Source organism: Ursus maritimus, unplaced genomic scaffold (genome assembly GCF_017311325.1).
Source record: "Ursus maritimus isolate PB19 unplaced genomic scaffold, ASM1731132v1 scaffold_2, whole genome shotgun sequence".
NCBI classification, from domain to species: domain Eukaryota; kingdom Metazoa; phylum Chordata; class Mammalia; order Carnivora; family Ursidae; genus Ursus; species Ursus maritimus.
Window position 1 is genome coordinate 97445680 of NW_024424452.1, and position 18159 is coordinate 97463838.

An 18159-nucleotide genomic window follows, 5' to 3' on the forward strand; every position below is an offset into this window, starting at 1 on the left:
TGTGTTTATTAACATGCCATTCTTTATTTTCCTCTTACGTTTTCGCTATAACAGTGAAATCAGAGAAGGAAAGTCACTGAGTCATCTAGCACTAGATCTTATTTGTTGATATTGTTAATACTTCTTAATCAATCTTCTAGAGTTTCTTTCCCAATCTAATAAAAAGCAGTGATTTTTCCAGTTTTACAGCAATATGTTAGGTAGGTTGTCCAATATTCCCTAGCTTTTCCTTTGTTCTCAGCAAAGTTCTATTAAATGGAAAATCCAAGACAATAATAACAGTAAGGGACACAGAATAAGAGAAGACACTGTGGTAAGAATGGGCAGGACTATTTAGAGCGGAATGGTTTTGGCTGCAACCGAAAGTTTCTTGGTTCTAGAGGGAAATCAAGGTAAGATTAGTCATCCCTAGCCTCAAGACAGGATAATGAATAAATGTTAAAAGTTTTTAATTCAATCACTTCATTTATTCCACAAATATCTATGAAGTCCATATGACTGATACTGTTCTAGGCTTTGAGGCTGCAGTAGTCAACAAAGAGACCATAATCCTTGCTATTGTAAATTATTGTGCAAATAAATAAGCACAATATGTAATTGTGAGCTGGTAGTAGTGCTTTGGAGAAAAGCAAAGGATGAAAGAAAGAGAGCAGGTGAGACGTGAGGATATCTGGGTGAATATTTCGGCAAAGAAAATAGCAAGTACAAAGGTCCTGAGGCAGGAATGTGCCTACAGTGTTTGAGATATTGCAAGGTGTTCAACATAGCTGGAGTAGATTAAGCAAAATAGAGCAAAATAGTAGGAGAGGTTTCAGTTATATATGTCTATTCTTACAGTGATCCTACACAGTAGCTATTCTGAAGCCAATTAAGACACCTAAGGCCAAGATAGCTCATGTAAAATATTTAAAACACAGTTACAAGGTGATAAAATTAAGATTTAAACTCAGGTCTGTCAGGTTCTAAGCCTCATACTAGTTCACAAAAGCCAAAAGGTAAACATTCAGGAATTTTGCATGTCTCTTATTAAACCACTCTAATTTGCAATGGTGGAAGTAATTGCATTGGAGAAATTTTGGCAAACACAACAAATCAGGAGGTTTTTTTAAAAATTATTATTCCTAGATAATTATCTATTTCACCTTTAAAACTTTTCCAAATTAAAAGCATTTACAGTTTCAACTGCTATCCCACTCTTGTGACTAATTTCTGCAGAGGCAGGAATTGCTCATCTGTAACCTAGATTACTCTCACTGTCGTCTTTTTGGTTCTTTACATAATTATCCTGATAATTCCTGATGAATAATTCTTTTCTCTAAATTCAAAATTCTTTAACCCTTTAAAATAAGCCTACTGTAGGCAAATTAGTGAGAGCAGGCAGCTAATGAGATTGCGTCTATGGTTCAATCTCAGGACAGTTCCGTCTGCTTCACGCAGAGACCAAGTCTATTCAACAAGTAATGGTCTGGCCAGTCAGTGTCAGATCTGTAGTTCTGAGCACAAGGAGAGGGAGAGAAGGAAAACAACTCTTAGCAAATTGAGTATCACTTTTGGAAAAAAAAAAACCCGTGAGTTAGCAGCAATAAGTAGATGAATTATTGTGATTTCTTATCTTTTATAATTTTAGTTATCTTTCCTTCTAAATGTAGTTGAAGAACAATTATTTATATTTTTAAATACACAGCAGCATCAATTTTTAAATATGTAGAGTTAGGACATTCAGATTCAGGCCCTGGTCCATCATCAGTTAGTTGCCTGTCCGTAAATGCATCATTTAAGCTCATACGCCTCTAATTTTCCTCACTTGTAAAATGAAGGGGTTAGATTATATAATTACCAAGTTTCCTTTGAGATCTACATTTTAGGATTCCATGATTATTTTGAATAATTGAATCAGAGTTTCATAAGCAAAGGGTATTTTTAGTAATCTCACCCTGTATGAACTACCTTTCACTAGGTTATGTTGCAGCAACAAAGTCAGCATTTGAATGGTTTAAAACAACAAAGGTTTATATTGTGTTTCCATAGTACAGTTTGACTACAGCTCTACTTTATATGTCTTTTTCATTTGGGGACACAAGTGGAAGGGACAGTCCCTTTCCAGGAAATGGTGTTTTCTGGCAGAGGGAAAAGAGCAATGGTAGAACCATGTAAAAGGTCTTAAATCTTTACCTCATATGTGACTTACATCACTTTGGCTCACATTTCATTGTCCGAAGCAGGTCATATAGCTAAGCCTGATGTCACCGGACAAAGGATGTATTAAGGCAGAAAATATTTGAAACAAATAATATAGTCTGCTCCATTTTTTCTGTTGTTTCCAACTTGCAGGAAGATATTTTTAAACAAATTTTTTAAGTAACCATGAATATTCAAAATGAATGAATAATAAGATGAATAATAAAAATTTAAATGACATTGACAAACATTTCAACACATATTTATTAAGCAGTTAATATGAGTAATGTGTTGACTATAAAAAAGATGACTATTGTCCGGGCATATCCATACTATAGTGGAGCAGACAGGTGTGTAAAGGCTGTTCACACATTGTCTAAGGGAATAATCACACTTTGAGATATTCAAATGTCCGTGCACTGATCTGGGCGTTCTTTCTAGATGTAGAGATAGAAAATTTAGTTCAAAAAGTCAAACTAGTCTTATGATGTGAAGAAATGTTTTCTGAAAGGAAATATAATCAACTTGCCTTGAAATCATTGGCCCTAATAAAATTATACTTTGATGTTAATTTCAACTCAAATTTAGGGAATAGCATATATAGTTTGTATGTTATAAATTCCTATTTCTCTTCATCTTCATTTCTTTTTTTAAGATCTTATTTATTTATTTGAGAGAGAGCTTAAGCGGGGGTGGGGAGCAGAGGGAGAGGGAGAAACAGGCTCCCTATTGAGCAGGGAGCTGGATGTGGGGCTTGAACCCAGGACCCTGAGATTATGACCTGAGCCCAAGGCAGACGCAACTGACTGAGCCACCCGGAGCCCCTTCATCTTCACTTCATTTATCATTAGAACCTTGAAAGGAAAAACTGTTTCCCCCTCTACTTACTACCTTACTCATACCCAACACTTCAATACTCCTGGCCACCAAATGTGTGGGTTTTCCTAATTCTCTGTGGATACCAACTGGCTGTCCTATAATTCAGTTCAATTCTGACACTATTTACCTGGCGTCAACGCAAACCCCACAGATTAAGGGCTCTGTCTCACCAGACCTCCCACCCCCACCATCCCCACTTCATACGCAAGTCCAGGTTATCACTCATGCTTCTGACAGACTGACTATAAATCAGAGGTTTCCACAACCACTTTCTCAGGCTTGATAAGTTGTTAGAGTGGTTCACAGAACTCAGAAAAAAAAAAAAAAACCAAACAGCTTGCTTACCAGATTATGGATGTATTGTACAAGGATACAGCTCTGGAACAGTTAGATGGAAGAGATGCATAGGGGAAGGTATGGAAGGTGGAAAAGGGTGCAGAGCTTTTGTGCCCTCTCCAGACACCGCCATGTGTTCACCAACCCGGAAGCTCTCCAAACCCCTTCGGTTAGGTTTTTTTGTTTTGTTTTGTTTTTTAATCAAGGCTTCATTACATGGTCATGATTGATTAAATCATTGACCACTGGTGATTCACTCAACCTCCAGCTCTTTTCCCCTCCCCAAAGATCTGGTGATGGGGTTGAAAGTTCCAACCATCTAATTACACGGTTGGTTCCCCAGGCAAACAGTCCCCACCCTGTGGCCATCTAGGTGCTTTCCAAAAATCACCTAAATAACGAATAGTGTTGTGCTTAGGCTCACTACAATTAACAAGACACTCCTTTCACCTTTATTACTCTGGAACTATTTCAGAAACTAAGGACAAAAGACCAAATATTATAAAAATGATGCTCCGATGGCTTTTAGGAAATTATGAGTTTTAGGAGCTGTGTGCCCAGAACTAGGGATGAAGACTTATTTCACAATATCACACACCTCTACCAGAGGTTGGTTAAAAAAAAGAAGAAAAATAAAAAGCAAAACTTAACATTTTGGGTATCAGTGCCTAAAAATTGCATCAAATACACTATTATAAGAAGCTATTGTTAAGAGATACACAGAGTAAATTACACATATTAAGTTTATTTGAGAAAAAAAATCTATTTGAATCAGGCAGTGCCAAATGGGAAATGGTTAGGAGCATTTCTGTGACAAGAGGTAGGGGAAGGACTGTTATGGAGAGCAGGTGGAAGCAAAGTAAGGCCAATGCTTAAGCTGTTGCTTTTACTTAGGAAAGCCTAGTGGGCTGTTTGTGATTGGTTGTCCTTAGGTTTTGATTTCTTAACCTTGAGGCGTTATAGGTACAGGTCTGGGTTTGTTTACGCAGGCTTGTTAAGGCATTAGGGCCACTTCAGTGTAATGGCCTCCATGTTTAATTAATACTTTCTGGACTAAAAAGCCTTTAATCTGCCTGTTATATTACTGACTATATCTTTACATTTTCTTCTAAGCTAATCATAAACTAAAGAATTATTTTCTCTATTTATAAACTTAAATAATTATAGAAGTAAATAGAAATCTTCTCCTAACTAACCTCATTATATCTAATTTATTTTGCCTCCTGGCTTCCTTTATGGAACACTCTATGGAGCACTGAAAATAGGGTATGTATGTGCATTTAATTTTCTGCTCAGTGGCAGCAGCTAGCTGACTAACTGTTGGAACTGCTTGAGGTCCTGAACTCAGCCCTAGAACTAAGGAGAAGTTTGCATGAGCTTGCTGCTTTCTCTAGGCTTGGAAGAGCAAGAATAGATGCAGATAGTGTCCATATAGAAGGACTCAGTGTCAAAAGCAGAAGCAACTAAGCCCTACCCTCTTATCCTCATATTCCTTGTGTTTGGATCTAATAAATCTCCAGGATCCTGTTTATTTTTAAATTAGGGGAGTCGATAATTCCTACTTTCCTTGGATGTCAGATACAATTAAACTTTGTCACCCATCTTCTCCAGGCATTATACTGAGTAGTTTACATAGTTTATCTCATTTAATACAAAGCTCGTGATAAAGATAATTATTCTCGTTTTGCCTAGAAATCTAAGGCTTAGAGGGGAAAAGTAAAACCATTCACTAAATAGTTCATTCAAATATCTAGAAATTTTTTTTTTGTTTAATGTACTTTTCAATATAGCCATATCACACATTCAGAATTTGGATATATTGATTCCAGTATTCACGAGACCTCTTAAACATTGCACAATTTAAAACTTTTGGTCCCCCAGAATTATATAGCCTTTATATAGATATTGTAAAAGAATTCTGCCTCCAGACTTTTGGCTTTATGAAGGAAAACATTAATGTAAATATAACTGGCAATCGTAAATCGGAAAACGTAATCAAGGGAGGGAGATGCAAAGGGGAAGTTCATCAATTAAGCCTGTAAATAAGTTCCATTTATAAGTAATGAGCTACAGCTTAAGTCATGAGAAAGAAAGGTATTAAATAAAAATTATTTATCGTGTATACATTGATGGGAAATGCTGGGATCTGGGTGCGAACAATCAAGAAAGAATTCTTGAGCCATCTTTGGTGCAGAAAAGGTGGTTTTATTAAAGCAAGAGGACAGGACCTGTGGGCAGAAAGAGCTGCACTGGGATTGTGAGGAATGGCTGATTATATACTTTCAAGTTCGGAGGGGGTTGGAGATAGTGTAAGTCTCTAAGTAATTTGGAAACAAGGTTTCCAGGACCTCGAGGGGCTAGCTGTTAGGATAAGGTCACTTACTACTGTCTAATAAACCCTTAGTGACGAGACATATATTGGTAAGTCATATGCTTGGAGGATGATTGCTAACATGTATCTTGGGGGGTAGTGATAAAGAAAGTTTCCAAAAGGATTTTTATATGTTAAAATAGACTTCCAGGATCCTGGAGGTGGGGCTAATGACAAGCTAAGATTGCCTTTTGCCCTTAGCAAAGTATTCACATTGCACCAGTTGAGTTCCTGGAGGAAGGTCACTCTGCCTGTCTCAAGTACTTACCAATGGGCTGTAAGTTGTAAGGAAATTTAATTTTTTGCTACATTTCTTTTGCTTTTGTTCTCCACATCATTCTTCACCAGTGCATGCGCTACAAGTATAATCCCAAATATCAACATACTGTATATCCTCGAAGAGAAATTTGTTGTGAGAATAATGACAGAATTTCAAAGAACCATGAACTTGAGGAATAAACTGGCTTTAAAAAAATCCAAATACCACACTGATCATGTTTTCTACCAGGCACATTTCTCTAAGGCATTTTTATTTACTCTAATAGGTAATCATTTTTTACTTTAATATTGGAATTGCTTAGAATATAGATTGTCATAAAGATATATCTCATTAATTCTTAGAGTCAATTATAGTCCCTGCCATCAATATAACCATTTGTTTTTTAAATGAAGGGTAGTTTTCATGTTCTTTTTCTTGTAAATATTTCACTGAATTTTCTTATTTAACTCTACTTGTTTTTGCTATTTTATGGCATAGCTTAACCATGTCTGGTAAACTATATCAGTGAGGTTTTGTGTACAGTAATGTTTTACACAATTTAATGTGTAAAATAAAACCATGGGGGGTGATTTAAGTGGTGGATTTTTATGGGTTCCAAGTCCAAGTGTTATGATTCAGTTATTCCTGGGTGGGACCCAGGAGTCAGTTTTTTTTTTTTTTCAAACAAGCCCCACCTGATTCTGATGCATGTTATTTACAGACCAGACTTTAAGAGACACTAATCCATAGTTTAACAAAATAGGAGCTGGGAGATTATTGATTCTCAAAGTGTGGCAAAGGCGGGTATGAGGGAAGAAGTGGGGGAGAGTAGGGGAGTAATGGGTAAGAAAAAGGCAGGAAGCAACCAAGGGCGCAGTGCATTTGGGAGCTACTAACAGAAAAATGCCTCATTGGGGAAGTGATGTGAGATAAGGGGATGTGGGTGTGGTCCATGTAGGGACAGGCTTTAAATGTTATAATGAAGAGTTATACTCTTGTCAGAATTGCTCAAGTGTTTTCACATCAAGGCCCACAGAGAAAGGGTCGTATATGCTCACCGCACTGGCCCAGTGTCAGGCCTGCTGACAACCAAGGCTGAGCACCTGGCGCCTCCTGCAGCCCTGGCACTCCTGTAACCTACTCTTTGCATATATATTGGGGAGAGCCACTAAAGAAGATGGGAAGACACTGAAGGGCTTTAAACAGGAGTGCTGAATGCTCAGCCTTGGCTACAAGGAGGATGTACTAAGGAGGTGAAAGGTTGGTTGTAGGTAGAGAGGCTTAGCATAAAGTGATGGGGACCTGAAACTGTGTGGTCATAGCAAAGTGGAGGAACCAGGGGGGACTTAGAATATTTAGGGGGAAATCAGCTTAGCATTTGATGAGAAATGAGTGAGAGGGAAAGGGAGTATAGTGAATGATGATTTCCAAGCTTCTTAATCTTAAATGGTATGACATCATCTCAAATAGTAAATGCAGGGAAGAATGCAGGCTAAATACCTACAATTGAAATTTTTATTTTGAAATATAATGGGGACATTTAGGTGAAGATGTCCATTAGGCAGTTGGAGATACCTTTCCATAGTTCAAGGGAGAAACCCAATTAGGAGATGAAGATTTGAGTCCTCACTTGCTAATAACTATCATTGAGCCCATACTATAGACTATTTACCATGATAGGAACAGAAAAAGTCTAGAGAGAAAGTCTATAAAAATTTTTTACATTATGGATCAAAGCCTTAAATATGAATATTCATATCTAATGACCCAGTAACTCTTCTAGGAAAATAATAATTGAAAATGAGGGCAAAGATTAACATGCCAAGGTAGCCATAACATTTGTATATATTGAGAAATTAGAAATAGCCCTAATGAAATCAATCAAACACATTTGTACTAAGAAAATATTTGAAACATAAATTGTGTTGCTTTATGCTCTAGTATCTAGAGTTACTTTCAAAGATAGAAACACAATCCAGTAACCAAAATTAAATTAAAGCAATTTAAATATTTTATGGGGTCTCTTAAATGCATGGAAATACAGAATATAATTCACACAAAAAAACTTCAAAAGAAATACTCTTTCTCCGTTTTTATGTTCTCAATATCTCTTGCCACTTCCCCGGGTCCAATCTCTCAGCCTTCCCAAAGATCCCTTTTCTTGAAGGCCTCATAAGTTACCCCTACTTTTTTCCTCTTTAAAACAAATATCAACCCTTTCTTATATAAGTCCCCTGTCTTGGATTCTCAAATCTGCTTCTCTCTTTTCCCACTGTATTAATTTTACATCAGAAGAACCCAGGGATAAAGCTGGCAAGGATAAAACAATTCATAGAGGTTGGAAGAGGGGTAGGGAAGATGAGCAAATAAAACCAAATTTACTCTAGAGGGCAAGGAAAGGCGGAAAGAATTCAACACTTACACCAAAGTTACCTTTTGTCTCCCCAAAAATATAAGTGAAAAAAAAAAACACCACACAGAATGTCAAATTGTGTGTGATGCACAACATAAGTGTGATGTAAAAAAAAACCAGGTAGGCAAAAAATCTTTAATAGTCATAAAATAGAATATCATTTATACTACATTTTATTTAAAAATAATATAGATATTCTAACAATAAATTTTAAGTCACAGAGCTCCTGCTAAGAGGAACTATTTATAGACAAAGATATTAAGTAAATATTTCCTATTTTTAAGATGCAGAAAATAGATGCTTATTAGAGAGAAATCAGTTTTGAAAATATGTAAGAAATGAGAAATAATTTCAATCATAAGCTGTATGACCTTGACCTGTTTTACTTAAACTATATTTTCTCATCTGAAAAATGGAAATGGTGATTATTTCTAACTGCATTGGAGTATTGTGAGGATTAAATAAAATAATATGTGTGACACATTCTGTTTTACCAGGAATTGCGGTCTTATCTTCAGACTGACAATCAAACTCAAGATTCACAGTAGGCTTCATCAAGCACTAAGGTTGGTTATCTTTAAGAAAGTTTACAGGACAAGCATCGTGGCACACACAACAACGTAGCAGTGATCTTGTGATCCCTAGGTATACAGCTTTGGATATCCCAATCATTCTGCACACTGGGTGTGTGTAGTCACAAGGAACAAAGTTGACTGGATACAACTTCAGCTCAGGGAAGCCATCAGCTCTGAGGTCCCTTCAGTTTTTATATTGAGCCATATGCATGTAACTGTTTAGTCAATCTCCTCAGGTTTATGCAAATAGCCCCCACACTGCAGGACAGCTCCATTTCACTCGTTCCCAATCACTCATTAAACAGACTTGACAATGAGTTTCAAGTGCTTGGTCTAGTACACAGGACTTTCATTTATCTTGTATCCAACATAGGTAATTTATAACCATACCTGAGTTGCTGCTGCAAGACTAAAGGTCAAACCTTCAGGCATGCCTGACTCTAAGGAAAAGGCCAAAGAAACATCTGTTAACCCTTCTTTTCCAGTATGTAAAATGCTGAGACACAGTAAGCAAATAAAAACCTTTAGTCACTGCATTTATCCTTTAAAAGCTGATAGATCAAGTGTTCATTATAATACCATAATTGTTTCAGAAGGAGAACAAGGGAATCTACTGCTTGGTTGGAATCTTCTCCTCTTTGATAGTTTTTTGAAATGATCATTGCTAAAATCGTTGCTAAAACCTATGCCTCTGTCACAATCTTTCACTTGTAATAAAATTTAAACTTACTCTGTCCTTCAAGTTGTACTGGGTTGCAGATTCATGATTATCATAGAAGACTTTAAAAATTCAGTGTCAGAGATTGAGGGATGATGACAAGATGTGGTCTTGAGAGCTGGTTGCTGAAACAGCTTGGGGATGAAGGCTACTGAAGTGTGAGGTAGTCCCTAACTGTGAAGGATTGTTCCTATCCACACTGAAGTCCCTCTGGAGTGGGAAGTTACTAGATGGTAGTTGGGATAATTGTTTGTAGGGAGTGAAAAGGTGAAGCTCCATCTGTCCCAACGGCATGGCTTCTAAGAAGATCATGCAAGAAAATGATAGCTAAGCTACCTTTAATAATAAATGGCCATGATTTTGGGGGTCAGAGAGTAAAAAAAGAGACCGTGGAGAAAATCAAGGATGAGGGAAGAGATTGGTCAACTTGGCAGAAGGTCAACTCCACAGGAAAACAGCCAGCGAAACATTCCTCTCTGAGGGATGTACAAGGGACTAGCGACAAAAGTGTCGAATTCTCCATTTTAACTCATCTGTGTTACTGCATCTTAAAGCTTCTCTGTGTCTCCAAAACTTCCATGAGATTTTATGACTTTTATAGCCTTGGGGAGTGGAATGGTGAATAATGGTGAAATTGAGCTATCAACAGGTATAGTGTGACTCAGACTTCCCTCTCTGCCAAGGCCAGTGTGATGGGAACAAGAGTTTTTTGAGAGATCATAGTCCAGAAGTTTGAGGTGGTGACTGACCGCAAAGTGAGGAGTAGCCCATGGTGGTAAAACACTTTGTGCACAGGTGGAGCACAGATGCATGACTCAGGAGACAAAGCTGCTCCCATTTCACTGCAGGAAGGTCATGCCAGGGGAAAGACACATGCTGATTAAGTAGTGAGGAGAATCATCTAGATAGAATAGAAACTTTCTCAATAAATTATAATTTTTAATAATTATAAATTTAATTTTGCTTATTCTCTGAATTAGAGGAGAATATTTTTGATATATATAAAGTTCTCTTGGCTCTCGGTGTACTTCTAGGACTTCTTAGCCAGTACTGTAAAGTCAGAGTGTTTTGTTAGAATTAATCTTCAGTGTTATCATATGTTATTAGTGCCTGAAGACCACCTGCATACCTTGGATGACCTCTTAATGCACCATCCAGGTTATAGAGAAATCACTGACATCGTTCTTATTTTTAGTATTATAATTTGATAAAAATTTTATTTATATATATAATTTAAAACAAAGCCATATGGTCATCAAAAAAATTAAAATTTGATTCGATTATTCAAGCACATGAATCATTTTCTCTGGTCCAAGGGTAAAAGGAAAACTACTTTGAATTCTATTAATTTTCTTCATAGAGTATTGGACATTTATGAATAAAAGTTCATAAATACCAGAAAATTCTCAAAGTAAACTTACATTGATAGATTATTGTGTAATAGTTGTATGCTTCTGGAATTCCAAAAATTCACATTGTATCACATTGTATTCACATTCGTAGGTCACAGGACAAGTAAAATGAATTTCTGGAATATAGCCTGAATAAGCAGGAGTTAATTAAGAAATAATATATTATGGTATATTATATATTACATTCTATTTTAGAATCAGAAAGGCAGAGCTTGATAATAAAGAGGCTGAATTTGATAAACCCCAAATCGGAAAGGTATCACATAGGTGGTTCTAGCCCTTGGAACTGCAGAATATCTTCATCCTACTATAACTAGCCTAATATACCCAAATAGTCTGCTGCAGTACCTGAAATTTTCTCCTCAGAGTTTATTGCTTTTGTTAGTTAAGACTTCACAGAAGGTTTGTTTATTAAAAGGCAATTCTATATTAATCCACCAATTCATCAACATAGATTTACTTTCAGTTTATTAACTCAGAGACGTGAAGTAGAGGACCTAAATAGATCAACTGTGGAAGAGTTTGGAAAAGTTTTTAAGCATGTGAAATTGGTTATGGTGGCCCCTATAATGGGAATCCTGATTGATCCCAATGCAGAATGGGTATGCTGGCTTTTTACTGTGAGGAACAGAGGGACTAAAGAAAGACATTGGAGATAGTAACAAGGCATGCTAACTTTACCTATGGCTTGCCAAAAAAAGGAATCACTCTGCTCATGAAGGAGAAAGAAATACAACTAATCAAATGATCTACCTGGAATTGCCTTACTTCTTAGTTATATAAACTTAGATAAAAATGAGCAAGAAATCCATTGCATTTAAAGGTCATAGTCTGAAGGGTACTTCTACTTCTGAGCAAACGGAGTAACAGGGACCGGAATTATCATCCTGTCTGAAGCAATAAAAAAATTGACAAAATACATGAAACAATGGTTTTCAAGACATGGGCTATTAGGTAATGGACAATCCTCCCCAAGTACTGGGAAACAAAGAAAGCGAGCCCTACTATTGCTTAAGCTTACTATCTTTATAGAGTTTCCAGGCAACTGCATAGGAAGGGGGCACCTGGGCTGAGCTCAGTAAATTACTGAATTGAAGGGGAAGTTGAATGTTTGAGGACACACAGACAGACAGAATTCACTAAGTACAGAGTATTAGAGAAGATTTCTGCACAGACAGAATACCTGAGATCTGCAGAAGCTTCCCCTTGAATATTCAGCTGAGTTCTGATTAGCTCATACATGTGATGAAACTACCCAAGACCTGGAAAAGGATATGACCTGAAATGATTAGAGGTTATAGTGGCCAGCACTTACAGAGGGCTGATAGCAGCACCTGTACTTACTGGCCAGACCAGATAACCTCATGATTTATAGGACACTGGATAGAATAAACAGGGTCTTGCTCAGTATTGGTGAATAATTAGCTCTAGACTCAGCCTACTCTTGTCTTGCTTAACAAATCTTAAAAGTAAATAGGAAACAGATCAAACTATTTCCAAATAACTGCATCTTAGAACACGCCTCAAGAAAATACATAGGAATATAAAAATAACCAGCACTTAACAATGTAAAATTCACAATCAAATAAAAAAGGCATTCAAAGAAACACGAAAATAAGACCCAAATGAGGATAAAAGTCAGTCAATAAAAACTGATCACAAACTGACACAGAAGTTAGGATTATCAGATAAGGGCATTAAAACAGGTGTTATAACTGTATTACAGATATTTTAAAAAGTAAAGTATAAATATGGTAGATATAAAAAAAGATTCAAATCAAACTTAGATTAAAACAATATGTGAAATGAAAAGTATATTAATGATAAATTAGACATTGAAGGAAAGATTAGTGAAATGAAGAAATAGCAATATAGACTATCCAAAATTAAACACACAGAAAATAAGGATTAAAACCAAAACAAAGTAAAACAAACAAAGAGGCAAAAAAACAACAACAACAACAAAAAAAAGAGCAAGTGAGCTGTGGAACAACTTCTGAGGTCTAATATAGGTGTAATTGGAGTCCTTGAGCAAGGGGATAAGAAGAAAAAATATTTGAACAAATGATGAGCAACAACGACAACAACAAAACCCTCAAAGAACTCAATATCCCCTTCCCCCACAAAAACAAAAACCCCCAAAACATCCCAAGCATAAAGAAAACCACACAAAAATACATCATAATGAAATTGCTCCAAATAAATGGCAGAGACAATCTTAAAGGCAGCCAGAAGGAAAAGAAGGCATATGACATATAGAGGCACAAAGACAAGAATGAGAGCATTTCCCCCTAGGTAAAATATAACTGGTAAGGCATCTCCTGGCAGGTTGATTATACCACTTTTAATATGGAGGAGATTCATTCCAACCGAAATGGACAATTATTCTACATTTGGCTTTGTTTCTCCTACCCACCATAGTTATCAAAGCAACACAATCCATAGACTCCTAAATGCTGTAGTCACATCATGCTATTCCATACAAAATCATTTCTATCTTTTCTGATTGCTATTCTATCTTATATTGGGAATATTGTTGATGTTTAGTATTATAGTGTAGTTCATAGGTTATAAACTGTCAGGATAAAATTCTGACTAGATGTGGAAAGAAATGTAGTAGGCATCCCTAAGATGGCCCACAATGATCTGCCCTACCCCACTCCACTCATGGTATTCATGCCCTCGTGAGACTCCTTCTCCTTGAGTATGGACTGAAACTCGTTCTTACGGAACAAATAACACAAAGGTAATGGGATGTCTCTTTCGATATTAGATTATAATAAACTGTAGCTTCCACCTGGGGTGCTTACTTTTGTTCTTTTTGTGCGCTCTGAGGGAAGCTAGCTGTCATACTGTGATCTTCCCTACGGAGGGGATCACATGGCAAAGATTTGCCTAAGGCTAACAGGCAGTGAGGAACTCAAGCCCTCAATCCAAAGATGTAAGGAACTCAACTCAAAACTACACTGGTGACTTTCGAAGCAGATTGTCCCCTTGTTAAGCCTCCAGATGAGACTGCAGTGCAGCCCCAGCCAACAGGATGACTATAACCACATGAAGGACCTTGAGTTGGAGGTTTCCAGCTAAGCTGTGCCTAGATTTCTGACACACAGAAACTAAACATTAATAGATGTTCGATGTGTTAAGCCACTAAGTTTTGAAAGTGATCTGTTATAGGACAACAGATGACTACTACACTCAGAGATCCTAGAATTGGAGAATGTTGTGTCAAAAATGCAGAAATAGGAAAATTAAAACCGCAAAAATCAATAAATAGTATTTAGTTAAGAGTTCATGGTACATATAAGACAGTTCATGGACTTGGAGCTTTTAAGTTTAAAGACTGATGAGAATCTCCAAGGTATGATATTACAAGAAGGTTTATAAAGTGAAAATGAGGATGTTGTTTAACCTTTATAATGATTGATTATTACAGGGGGGGGTTTCCAAATTGCAGGGGATTGGTTAAAAATGGTAATCTTACACCATTTTTAGGAAGATGACTTAATTTTCTTGTATGATTATCAGAGACATTTACAAGAAATATCCTGAGTTTCACTTGTTTTTCAGAATGAGTTAAATTAAGTTTCACTTATGTGGTTTTCTTGCTCAGGGAATTTCCAAGTCTGGTCTCCATTCTATATTTAACATCTATGAATGATGAGCACATGAAGGGAGAGCGTTCTGGTGTTTTTTTGTTTTTTTTTTTTTTTAAGAAGGGTTTTATTATATTAGGTGGGAGTCTATTGTTTTATTTTTGAAGTTTGCATATGGAGCAATGGTGCATATTGATGACCAGTAGGCACACATAGAATTACATGATTTTTGCTATCCAAAAATTTTGAAAAACCATTTTTATATTTAGGCAATTTGTCAATTTGTTTTATCTTCTCAAGATAAAAGTCAGACTTCTTGATAACTAGAACATGGGCATGAAATCTAGATTCTGCCAATCAGACAGACATGCATGAAACTTGGATTTGGAAGTGGCAACTCTGTTCAGTGGAACTGGTATAATAATATTCTGGCAAGCATGATGATAGAACTGTTTGTTAAGTTGGTGGAATTCTGGCATCTGATACTGAACGTAACTGAGGCCAAGCTGCAGTAGCAATGGAGTTTCCCTTAGAGAAGTCCTTGTGGTAGGACTGCCATTTTTCTTGGCTGCACGCTTCAGAGACAGGATGTCTGACTTTCAAGTGAAGCTCTGGACTATCCAATATTCTTTTATAAAATTCTTTTCTGTGTAAAATACCCAGAGAGGATTCTGCAACTAAAATCGTTTTCCCATAGATTATAATTTGTTGAATGTCCCATTGTTTTCCAGCGACTTGTCATTTTACTTCTACATACGTATATATGTACATATGTATGTACATATGTATATATGGTTCTAAATGAAGGCTCTTCATGGTTTCATTCTTCTTTTATCTACACCTGCACCAATACCACAATATATTATTAGAAAATTTTAAAATGCTTTACCTATCAATTTTTAGATTACTGAACTAAAAGTCTTACATGGTTGGCAAAGGATTTGGAAAATTATCTTTGTAATTTCATCTACTTTTGGTCTTTCTAAGCTTTGTTTTATGTGCATACAGTATGTTCATGATTATTGTATCTTTCCAGTGAGTTGTCTCACTTGTAATTATTCTTTTTTATTCCAATATATTTTCTATAAAGTCTGTTTGGTATTAATTTAGGTATACCAATTTTATTTTGGTTTATAATTTTTCTGGAGTGACCTTTTTATTCTTTCATTTCAACCTTTCTGTATCATCACATTTAGGGTAATTTCTTGTACATGAGCTATAGCTAAATTTTGTTTTTATATCTCATTTGAAATTTTAAATCATTTAAGTGGTGATTTTTTTAGTTCATGTATATGTATGATTATTAATATATTTGCATTTGTTTATATCATCTTATTTCGTGCTTTCTGTTTACCATGACTTTTCATAGTCTGATTTCCTTCCTCCTCCTTTCATGTACTATTTTGGGGTTGATACAATTTTCTTTATTCCTTCCCCACCTCCACTTCCTGATTTGACAATATATTTTGTTTCTCTTCTCTTCTCTTCTTTTTGTTATTCTTATAAATTTAACAGTCACAGTCTGATTTTTAAAAGTCTAAAGATAGGGGTGCCTGGGTGGCTCAGTCAGTTCATTGACTGACTCTTGATTTCCACTCAGGTCATGATCTCAGGGTTGTGGGATCAAGCCATGTCAGGCTCTGCATTCAGCGGGGAGTCTGCTTCTCTCTCCCCACTCATGCATACACTCTCTCTCTCTCAAATAAATAAGTAAATCTTTTTTTAAAAAGTCTAAAAAGTAAAAAATATCCCTGCACTCCTGTTGAATGAGTGTCTTATTTGCTTTATTTTTGACCATGCTGTTCATATATTTATTGTGTTACTGTATATTTTCCTTGCATCTCCTTGTTTTATACTCATAAGCTTATTTATGTATTAATGCTTTCTTTGCCTGTAAGCTTTTAACATATTATCTTTTCCATCCAATTTCAGTTTTTCTCTTTCTTGAGTATATGTCTTAGTCTGCTGTAGTACTGTCAGTAAGTAGGAAATATCCTCCTGAAAAATCATTACTTCCTCCTTAACTCTTGAATGATATCTTATCTTTGAAGGTATTATGTCTTTGTCTTCAGACCATTATTGTTTCTGTGGAGAATTCTGATCTCACCCTAATTTTCATTCCTTTGGTGTCTCTGTTTTCTTTCTGGTTGCATACTACAATCTCTTCATCTTCTGTATACTGTGATGTGCCTTGGTTGGGAATTTATTTATTTTTATTAATTTTATTTTATTTCATTCATCATATTTAAAACTTTTTGAGTTTTTTTTTTTATGAAGCTTCACAACTCTCATGGGTTTTGAGGAATCTAAACCTTTTATCACCTGAGTACTATCGCTTTCCCATTCTCTCTGTTCTCTCTGTGTACCCCTTTTAGATGATTATGGAGCTTTTTCTTCTATTCTTGTTTTCTATTAACCCTGCTAACATATTTCCCCTTTTTCTCTTCAGCTGTGTTTAATTTATTGAGTTTTAAGTGGTTACATATATAGTTATTTTTATCCAGTTATATAAAAGTTGCACTCATCAGTCTTTTATCTCAAGGTTTGGGGCTTATTCTCCTGTTTATTGCTTCTGTTAACTCATTGCCTTTGTTTCCTTTTATGACTTGTGATTTTTTTAATTGTGATCTTTTCTTTGAGGGGTTTCTTTAAAATTTTTATTTTGTTTATTCTATGAGAACATTTTGTGATCAGAATTATGGGCGCTTCCCTCTGAATACTTTTTTATTTGCTTTTGCCAAGAAGCCAAGTGTACCATTGATTCAGGATCAGTTTTTATGTTCCCTTTCATGTGTGTGTGTGTGTGTGTGTGTGTGTGCGCGCACACGCAGGGGAGGGGGACCTCAGGTCATACGCACACTATAAATGGGACGAATGCAGTCTCTCAGTTTTGATCCCTTGGAGATCTGATGTGCAAAGGCTAGGAAGTCATTAGCTTCATGGTTGCTCCCCATACCCTTGATAGTGGGAAGGTTATTTGTTACGCCTTCTTTTCACTGAATGCCTTAGTTCCATATCCCTTAGCTCCTTTCCATGGGCATAAAAAACAAGCTCCTGATATACAAGATCCATACTCTACTCCTCATTTCTCTCTCTGTTGATGAACACCCACACAATGTTGATATACATAATTATCCTGCTGATTTGCAACTCCTTCTTTGTGTCACCTGGTGATCTCTCTTTCCTTCACTTACACATTTGTTCTGGTAGTCCTGAGTATTTGTAATGAGGGTATTTTAGGTTTATGTACATTGCAATCTTACCAAAAAAAAGTTAATTATCCGTTCATTAAAGTAAAAATATCTGTTGAAATGGCAGGTTATTACTGTTTCTTGTGCCTGGCTCCTGGTAGTAAATGTAAACGCATTTTTAATTGTAATGGACTCTTATCAAGACAGAAGCCTTCTTTAAAATAAATACCT

General features: G+C 36.1%; 1 protein-coding gene and 1 long non-coding RNA gene across 3 annotated transcripts in view; one reads left to right on the forward strand and one right to left on the reverse strand.

The window, feature by feature from the left end:
- LOC103657682 overlaps window positions 1–3689 on the reverse strand; it is a 59182-nt gene extending 55493 nt beyond the window's left edge. For both annotated transcript variants that reach the window (XR_566919.2, XR_005836413.1), the window contains exon 1: window positions 3403–3689. This is a non-coding gene — a long non-coding RNA (uncharacterized LOC103657682). The remainder of the gene's footprint in view (window positions 1–3402) is intronic.
- A 10767-nt stretch (window positions 3690–14456) lies between these two features.
- The window catches only part of CRB1 (crumbs cell polarity complex component 1), a 177142-nt gene continuing 173439 nt past the window's right edge, over window positions 14457–18159 (forward strand). Inside the window, exon 1 of the mRNA XM_008685170.1 lies at window positions 14457–14502. Within this exon, the coding sequence (XP_008683392.1) occupies window positions 14457–14502 (46 nt within the window). The remainder of the gene's footprint in view (window positions 14503–18159) is intronic.